A 9,813-nucleotide genomic window follows, 5' to 3' on the forward strand; every position below is an offset into this window, starting at 1 on the left:
TGAATGTTGGCCTGCCTTACTAGGTTGGGGAAGTTCTCCTGGATGATATCCTGCAGAGTGTTTTCCAACTTGGTTCCATTGTCCCCGTCACTTTCAGGCACCCCAATCAGACATAGATTTGGTCTTTGCACATAATCCCATATTTTTTGGAGACTTTGTTCATTTCTTTTTACTCTTTTTTCTCTACACTTCTCTTCTCACTTCATTTCATTCATTTGATCTTCAATCGCTGATACTCTTTCTTCCAGTTGATCGAGTCGGTTACTGAAGCTTGTGCATTTGTCACGTAGTTCTCGTGTTATGTTTTTCATCTCTATCAATTGTTTTAAGGACTTCTCTACATTGGTTATTCTAGTTAGCCATTGGTCAAATCTTTTTTCAAGGTTTTTAGTTTCTTTGCACTGGTTACATAGTTCCTCCTTTAGCTCTGAGAAGTTTTATTGACTGAAGCCTTCTTCTCTCAACTTGTCAAAGTCATTCTCCATCCAGCTTTGTTCTGTTGCTGACGATGAGCTGCGTTCCTTTGGAGGCGGAGATGCACTCTGATTTTTTGAATTTCCAGCTTTTCTGCACTGCTTTTTCCCCATCTTTGTGGTTTTATCTGCCTTTGGTCTTTGATGATGGTGACGTATTGATGGGGTTTTGGTGTGGGTGTCCTTTCTGTTTGTTAGTTTTACTTCTGACAATCAGGACCCTCAGCTGTAGGTCTGTTGGAGTTTGCTTGAGGTCCACTCCAGACCCTGTTTGCCTGGGTAGCAACAGCGGAGGCTGCAGAAGATAGAATATTGCTGAACAGTGAGTGTTGCTGTCTGATTCTTGCTCTGGAAGCTTCGTCTCAGGGGTGTACCCCACCGTGTGAGATGTGAGGTGTGGGTCTGCACCTAGTGGGGGATGTCTCCCAGTTAGGCTACTCAGGGGTCAGGGACCCACTTGAGCAGACAGTCTGTCCATTCTCAGATCTCAACCTCCATGCTGGGAGATCCACTGCTCTCTTCAAAGCTGTCAGACAGGGGCATTTTCCTCTGCCGAGGTTTCTGCTGCTTTTTGTTTAGCTATGACCTGTCTCCAGAGGTGGAGTCTACAGAGGCAGGCTGGCCTTCTTGAGCTGTGGTGGGCTGCACCCAATTCGAGCTTCCTAGTGGCTTTGTTTACCTACTTAAGCCTCAGCAATGGTGGGCACCCCTCCCCCAGCCTCGGTGCCTCCTTGCAGTTAGATCTCAGACTGCTGTGCTAGCAATGAGGGAGGCCCTATGGGCGTGGGACCCTCCCTGCCAGGTGTGGGATATAATCTCCTGGTGTGCCGTTTGCTAAGACCCTTGGTAAAGCACAGTATTAGGGTGGGAATTACCCGATTTTCCAGGTGTTGTGTGTCTCAATTTCCTTTGGCTAGGAAAAGCAATTCCCTTCCCCCTTGCACTTCCCAGGTGAGGTGATGCCTCGCCCTGCTTCAGCTCTCGCTGGTCGGGCTGCAGCCACAGACCAGTGCCAACTGTCTGACATGCCCCGGTGAGATGAACCCGGTACTTCAGTTGAAAATGCAGAAATCACCCGTCTTCTGTGTCACTCACGCTGGGAGCTGGAGGCTGGAGCTGTTCCTATTCGGCCATCTTGGGTGCACCCCCCCATATCCCCTTTTCATAGTAAGTCTTCAAAACCTGGTGGATATTTTGCACTTACCATACATCCCAGTTTGGACCACCCCTGTTTTAATTGCTCAATAGCCACGTTTAAGCTCTTTGAGTACATGTATGATATGTGTTTTGTTTTCCAGTGCTTAGCATATGCCTGGTACCTGATACATATGTTTAAATACTTGTTAAATGAACAAAGGAATGAATAAGTGGCTGATGGACATGGATAGGTGTGTTAGTCATCTATTGGTGTGGCTATCATATTAAGCAATGCCAACATAGAAAACAGGTTTTTCCAGTGTTCTGCAAAGTGCTATTCAGGCATAGCTACAAGATAAGCCTCCAACTCCCCACTTCCAACCAGAATGGCTCCTGGAATCCCTCTTCTGCAGAAGGGAGACTAGTGAAGCAGTGATGGGGAGTATGGCCTTGAGCCAGCTGCCTGCGCTTAAACTTAACCTCAGCCACTTTCCAGCCACAGTATCTTAAGCAAGTTATCAAATCTCTCTGTGTTTTACTTTTCTCTTCTGAAAAATGAAGATAATTTAGTTCCTCTCAGAGTTTTGTGAGAATTGTTTTAATACATATACAGTGCTTAGAGCAGTGCTTAGAATACAGTAAGCACTTTATAAATGTAGTCTGTGTATAGAAATTTTAAAATGGCCACTGTCTCCTGCTCTTTTAACATAGAAATCTGATTCTGCCACTTCTTGGTTAAAACGCTTCCAAGATTTCACTGCAAGGACCTGACCCCTGACTGCCTCTCCAGTCTCCTTTCAAGCCTCTTCCCTGGCTGTCTGCACTCCTGCCTCTGTTTTCACTTCAACTCCTCCCCACTTGCTGGTCCTTTGCCTGGAGCCAACTTCTGTTAATCCTGTCAGTTTTGCTAAAATATTATTTCCTCATGGAGGCCTTCCCTGGGCCTCCAGATTAAATTAATTCCCCTTCCTAAACACTTACAATATGCTATACATTTCCTCTCATTGCACTTGTCCCAGCTGAAATTACTTAGTTTTAGGTATGATTAGTTGTTAATGCCTGTGCCCTCACACCCTTCTACCCTATGGTAAACTCTTTGAGGACATACATCGTATCTGTTTTCTTTTCCCATGCTTAGCATATGCCTGGTACCTAACACATATTTTAAAATACTTATCAAATAAACAAAGGAATGAATAAATTGGTGATGGACATGGATAGGAGTATTAGTTATCTATTGCTGCATAATACATTACTACAAACTTACGAACTTAAAACCACACACATAGATTATCTCACAATTTCTATGAGACAGGAATCCAGGCATGGCTTGCCTGGGGTCTCCACTTAAGGGTCTCTCAAGAGGCTGCAATCAAAGTGCTGGCAAAGGCTAGCATCTAACTGAAAAGCCCAGCTAGAAAAGGGTTCTCTTCCAAGTTCATGTGGCCGTCGGCAGGGTTCAGTTCCTTGTGGGCTGCTGGAGTAAGGGCTCAATTTCTTGCTGGCTGTTGGACAAAGCCTGCCTTCAGTTCTATGCCATGTGGGCCACTCCATAGGGCGGTTCACAATATGGCAGCTTGTTTCAGAGCCAGTGAGGGAGAGAGTCTGCTAGCAAGAATGTTATAATTCTTCATAAATGTCATCATGGAAGTGGCATTCCATTGTTTTCCATAGTCTGTTGGTTAGAAACAAATCACTGGTCCTGCCTGCACCCAAGGGGAGGAGAGTACTCAAGGGCCTGATCACCAAGGAGGCAGGATCATTGGAGACCATCCTAGAGTCTGTCTGCTACAGTAGTCATGAGGACAGATGGAAAGGTCCACCTAATTTGGTAGTTAATCGGTAGTATATTGTATACTCCTTGTATATGTAATTTGCCCTTCATCTGTTGTATTTCCTGTGCATTTTATTGTGCTCTATGAGTCTTCTGCAGCTCACAGGTAATGGATGCCACAGCCAGACTAAAAATCAACCTCCAGGATGTTTTATATACAGCTGTAATTCTCAATGCACTGTAACTGCCCTAGAATCATACCATTTCTTCTCCTCTAATATCCCTTCTGCATGTTTGGCAATATCTCTAAAAACTGGTTTTGGAACATGATGAACATATTTGGTACCAAAAATGCTGAATATCAAAATGGTTGTTGTTTTCTTCTGGGCAATGAATTTAATACTTGCACTATTCTATGTGATTTCCCATGTGGAAATCTTTTCAGAAGCCAGATAGATTTTTCAAGCATAAATTCATCACCATGCTTTGATGGATGAAATAAGTTTCACTGACATTTCAGATTAGCACTTCTTTTCCTAATCTTATCCCATTCTTAAATGCAGTGATTTGTGAAGCAATATTATATATGTTTCTCCCAATCTTTCCATAATGTATACCCCTTTCAAATGCTGGTAGATGGGTATTTCTTTAGCCAAATTGTACCATTCTGTTTTACTCCTCTCTCAGAAATTGTTCCTCCTGAGTCATTTTATTAATTTTTCTATCCTCCCTCCAGTTTTGCTTTTGGTTCCATTATTTGTAATATAATAAGATGCTAGGACAAAAAATAAATGCAGACATGCACTCAAAAGAAAATAATTACCTGAAAAACATCAGAATATTTCAATCTGTTGTCAAGCGATATATAAGAAAGCTACTGATCCTCACCAAGAAGAGGCTAAAGCCAAATATTTTTTCTTTCCAATTCCACAGTCTCCTACCTCCAATTTCTGGCAACCTTCTTTTGAGAGTCAACACTGCTTGGCTATTCATTAATGGAAAATTCACGCTTACTACCCAAATTCACAAAAAAATTGTGATTCTGTATGTAATGGTCTTGTTTGTGGCATTGTTTGATTATTTGCTCGAATAAGCCCTTCTTTAGGAATTTACATAACCCAAAACGTAAGTGCTGATTTTTCCCAGGTGTCTATAAAACAATTGGCCTTGATAACAGTCAGCCTTTCTAGCTTTTATTCATCATCCTCTTTTTTGAAAGCAAGGACTGTATTTTCATTTTTATGATTTTCTCTTCTCCTAATAACCACCTGCCTCTCACCAAACCTCATGAGCCACTCTGGTGCCTCTGCCCCAGGCCTCCTCAACGCAGCCCTTCCTTCACTCAAGTGCTGCAGGGGCTCAGACTCCAAGAGGGTATGTTCTGCAGTGGAAGGCACACAACTGTGAAGCCAGATCAGATCTCAGCTCTACCATTTCATTCATTCCTTCCTTCCTTTCTGTTGTTTACACAGTACCTGCTGTGTACTAGGTGCTAGGGTCTATGTAGGATATACTGTGTGACTTAACCCAGCTTCTTCCTCTGTATAATAGGTGAAAATGAGGAAATTGTTAAGATCAGAGGTCATGTATGTGAAGTACCTACTGGCATATCTGGGACCCAGCAGGGCTCTGCAAATGGCAGCTAAAGCTCCTCCTAACTGTGCTTTCCCTGCTATGTCATGCTCCTGTCATGTCCGACGTATACAGATCCTGCTTTCTGTTTCTAGAGACACTGGATCCTTCTTGTTCCCCTTTCCCCTTGATTTCTGATCAGACTAGAAAAATTAGTCATACTGCATGTACTGAATAGCCACGGATGCAGAGAAATGTATTACTACTCTTGAGATAATATTTGATTCAAAAGACCTCTCTTTGAGGCCAGGTGCATGCCTGTAATTCCAGCATTTTGGGAGACCAAGGCCTTGGGAGGATTACTTGAGCCCAGGAATTTGAGTCCAATTAAGCAACATAGTGAGATTTCATCTCTACCAGAAAAAATAAATAAATAAGATTTCTGGTCATCCACAGTTCTGTGTTCTACATTTTCATCATCCAGTATTTTCTGCTGCTTTCAAGATTGGTGTAGTTCTAGAAATTCTTGCCCTGGTATCCAATTCTAGACCTTGATAACATGAGCATCTAGGTTTTATTTAACAATACAAATTACACTCAGGAAAGAAGGAAGAGAAAATGATTAAGCATCAAATATAGGCATGATACTTAAAGCTTTCACATACATTTAATGCTTCCAGCAACCCTGGGAGGGAGGCTTATAGAAAGTAAACAATTTGTCAAGACTTGTAAACTTTTTAGGGGTAGAACAGAGACTTAAAACCCACTATTCCGTGACTTGTAAACCAGTGTCAAATCCATATTGCCTCCACAGAGACATAAACAGTATTTTTCTGTAACTCATTTATTTTATCTCTAAATGTCTTTATCCACAGACCATCCTAAACTTCTTTCTTCTCAAACAGGTCATAGACCTCAGCAACAATGATCTGTCCACCATCCTACCAATGATGATCATAGCTTTAGAATTTCCCCATCTAGTGGTTGACTTGGCTGATAATCACTGGCAGTGTGATGATAGTGTGACAGTCTTTCAAAATTTTATTTCTGAATCCTGGAGGAAAACGTGGAATGTCATTTGCAACAGGTGTATAGGTAAGTCAGTAACGTCTCTCTGAAAGGCTCCGTTTATACTGAAAAATGCACATAAACATTTTAGTCTCATTTGAAATAATGACAGTCCCCCTGAAAGCAAAAGTGCTGATCCTTGGCATTAGTCAGTCTGTGTCATAGAAAAATCACTGGTGCCAAATAACTGTTTTCCTCAGTTCATCAATTATTTTCTTCATGTGGTCAAAGAAACACAGTTCAACTCACTCAGCATCAATTGGATTTGGTCAAAAGGAGGAATTCCACTAGAAGAGAGTTTTGTCCTGACACACCAAACTTTATTCTCAAGAACCCTAGACAGGCTGTTGGCATTAGACAAGAATTAAAAATTGAGTAAAATTTAATGTCACAGCTTTATCCAAATTCCTAACAAATAACCTATTAAAGAAAGACCTTTTAAAATTAGAAATATAATTATTTTAGATGTTTGCTAACATTCTAAAGGTGTGATCCTCTACATACACAAAACACACACACATATTACAAAAGCATATTTTCCTTTGATTTGTTCCTTGCCCCTCTCCCAAAGTGCTGGAATATGTTACTGGGGTTGAACATTCTGGGAAGCTTTTTTTTACATTAACTACCTTGGCTAAATCTCAACCTCATATATATAAAAAAAAAAAGTCCATGAAAAAAAATGAGTCATAGATTCTGTTCTATTCAGGACTGCCATTCAAGTAGGAACATGGCCATGCCTACCAGGTTTAGAGGAAGTTCATGAAGATCAGAGAGAAGTCTTAATGTCATCAGCTACATTTGTTTCACTCCACAACTGACATTCTGAGGGTAGAGAGCGAAATGTCAGGAACCAATAAAGAAAACGGAATATTTTTGCTGTTTACTAGGACATGGAGTAGGTAAGATTATGGAGGAAGGAGAAGCCACGTACATGTGGCTGTCCCTCTAGTCTGGCTTCTTCCTCCCACAGGCAGCAGTGAGGCAGGAAGCCTAAGGTACATACAACCTCCAGGACCTCTCAGCAACAGACCTCAGCCTGATAGCCATGTATAAATGCATACAACCATAAACATGCTGTTGGCATTAAACAAAAACGAATGAATGAATAATATTTTTAAACTGCTGATCATGATGTAATGTACACTTTAACATGTAGCTAGATAAGGACTGAGGAGGACTCACAGAAGCTTCTGAAACCCCTAGAATCTGGAGCTGGGGGCAGTGGCTCACACCTGTAGTCCCAGCTGTTCAGGAGGCCAAGGGACAAGAATCGCTTGATGCCAAGAGTTTGAGACCAGCCTTGGCAACGTAGTTACAACCCTTGTCTCTGTAAAATGGAAAATTAAAAAAAAAGCAGCCCAGGCGTGGTGGCACACACCTGTAGTCCCAGCTACTCTGGGGGCTGAAGTAGGAGGATCGCTTGAGCCCAGGAGTCTGAGGCTTCAGTGAGTTATGATTGTGCCACCCCTCTCCATGCTGGGTCACAGAGACCCCAATTCTGAAAAAAAGAAAGAAGAAAAGCCCCTGCAATCTTATTTCAATGTTTGCTTAATGTGTATTTTTTTAAATCCCACTTTCAGGGAGTGAGGAGGCCAATGGGGGTACTCCCCAGAGCAGGATTTCCAGGGAAACCAGCCTTCCTCCCATTCATCTGCATCCCGTGAAAAGCCTCATAAGGAGCAAAGCAGAGAGGCCCCAGGGAGGAAGGCACATGGGTGTTTCCACTCTGGGGAAGAAGGCAAGGACCAGCTCTGGTCTCAGGGAGAAGCAGAGATGGCTGCCAAGGAGTGTTAGAAGCAGGCGCGATGTGCAGGCTGCCGGCAGAAAGGAGGACACTCCCCAGGACCTGGCTCTGGCAGTGTGCCTGTCAGTGTTCATCACATTCCTTGTCGCCTTCTGCCTGGGGGCTTTCACAAGGCCTTATGTTGACAGACTGTGGCAACGAAAGTGCCAGAACAAAAGCCCTAGCCTGGACAACGCGTGTTCAAACGAGGGCTTTTACGATGACATCCAAGCTGTGGGGCACACACCACACCCAGAGTCCCATCTGCGCCAAGCATTTCCTCATCTAAGCCTCTACAAGAACCAGACCCCTTTCTGGGCGACACAGCCACACTCACATGCCACCATAATTCCTGATAGAACTCTGGGAAGCAGCAGGAAGGATCCTGGCAGTCCGCAGAGCTCAGGACAGTGCGGGGACAACACCGGGACAGGAAGTGGAAATGATAGTGCAGTCTATTCCATTCTCCAGAGATACCCACATGCTGGTAACCATGAACTAATGTCAGCAACACAGGATCACATCCATAGGAATGATGTTCTTGGAGAACGAACTTACGAAACTGTGGCCCAGGAAGAGTCTCTCAGTGCACATTCAGTGGGCGTCTCTTCTGTAGCTGGCACGTCTCGTGCTGTCTCTGGCTCCTCTCACGCTGTCTCTGGCTCAAGCTGTTACGATTCCAATGAATTAGACCCGTCCCTCTCCGGAGAAATGACAGCTTCCCTCTGTAAAATGCTAACACATGCAGAAGCACAGAGGATTGGAGACAGTAAGGAAAGAGGGGGCACTGAACAGTCACTTTGGGACTTGCAGATGGAATTTTCTAAGGAAAGGCAAGTGAGTTCGTCCATTGATTTGCTGAGCATACAGCAGCCAAGGCTCTCGGGGGCAAGTGCTGAGGGAGCACTTTCAGCTCACCACAGCGAGGTTCCACACGGTGACCCAAGAGACACGGACCCATCAGTCTTTCCTCCAAGATGGGATGGTGGCCTGGATATCACTCCTGCTAACAAGGAACCAGTGCAGAAATCCACTCTTTCTGACACTTGCTGTGAGTTGGAGAGTGACTGTGACTCTGATGAGGGGTCTCTGTTCACTCTGAGCTCCACAAGTTCAGAAGGTGCGAGGAGCAAGACTGAAGAGGCAGCACCTGACGAGGAGCCCCTGCAGGACGAGAGCTCAGGGGCAAGCAAGGACAATGTGACGGCTATAGACAGTCTTGAGGACAATGTCACCTTCCAAACAATTCCAGGGAAATGCAAGAATCAGGAAGATCACTTTGAAAAATCTCTCATTTCCACTCCAGACTCTGGTGTGTACAAGACTCATCTGGAAAATGCCTCTGACACTGACAGATCTGAGGGCCCATCACCCTGGCCCAGGTCACTGGGGAATAGTCCCTTAGGGGATAAGATTCCGGGCATGTTTACTTACAATTATGACACAGCTTTTGAATCCAAGGCAGCAGAATGGCATTGCTCACTTAGAGACTTAGAATTTTCTAATGTGGATGTTTTACAACAAACACCACCATATTCTCCTGAAGTTCCCTCAGATCCTGATAAGGCTGCCTTCCATGAAAGAGACTCAGACATTTTAAAATAAGAAACTTTCATTAAGGAAATATTCACAGCTCTAAACAATATTCCTTTAATGATCATGGCAGGGGAAAACTAAAACCTTCACAACAAGATCCTGAAGGAGACAACATGAATTCCAACCAGGTGGACACTGATGCAAATGAGGGTTTTGTGGGCCCACTTGAGGAGGATGATTCTAGAAGGGTTATAAGCTAAACACACTTGTTAACATCCTGTGGGGATGAACCTGCTCTTCAGTGTGAAAGAGAAAGAGGGGAATATTTTGAGATCATTCCAAGAACCATGCACCATTATTACAAGAGCTCCCAAATGAAACCAGTTCACTAAGAACACAGGAGCACTTCATCAATAGGTTGGGATAAATATTCAGAAGATAATCTGTTGCAGTTAGACAAAATGATT

The 9,813-nt window shown here is 43.5% G+C and overlaps 1 protein-coding gene across 1 annotated transcript in view; it reads left to right on the forward strand.

Annotated features, from left to right (window-relative positions):
- LRRC66 (leucine rich repeat containing 66) overlaps positions 1-9,579 on the forward strand; it is a 30,475-nt gene extending 20,896 nt beyond the window's left edge. Inside the window, exons 3-4 of the mRNA XM_011973347.1 lie at positions 5,862-6,051; positions 7,608-9,579. Coding sequence (XP_011828737.1) covers positions 5,862-6,051; positions 7,608-9,415 — 1,998 coding nt within the window. The 3' untranslated portion in view covers positions 9,416-9,579. The remainder of the gene's footprint in view (positions 1-5,861; positions 6,052-7,607) is intronic.
- The last annotated feature ends 234 nt before the right edge of the window (positions 9,580-9,813 follow it).

This window comes from Mandrillus leucophaeus, unplaced genomic scaffold (genome assembly GCF_000951045.1).
Source record: "Mandrillus leucophaeus isolate KB7577 unplaced genomic scaffold, Mleu.le_1.0 Scaffold1001, whole genome shotgun sequence".
In the NCBI taxonomy this organism is placed as follows: domain Eukaryota; kingdom Metazoa; phylum Chordata; class Mammalia; order Primates; family Cercopithecidae; genus Mandrillus; species Mandrillus leucophaeus.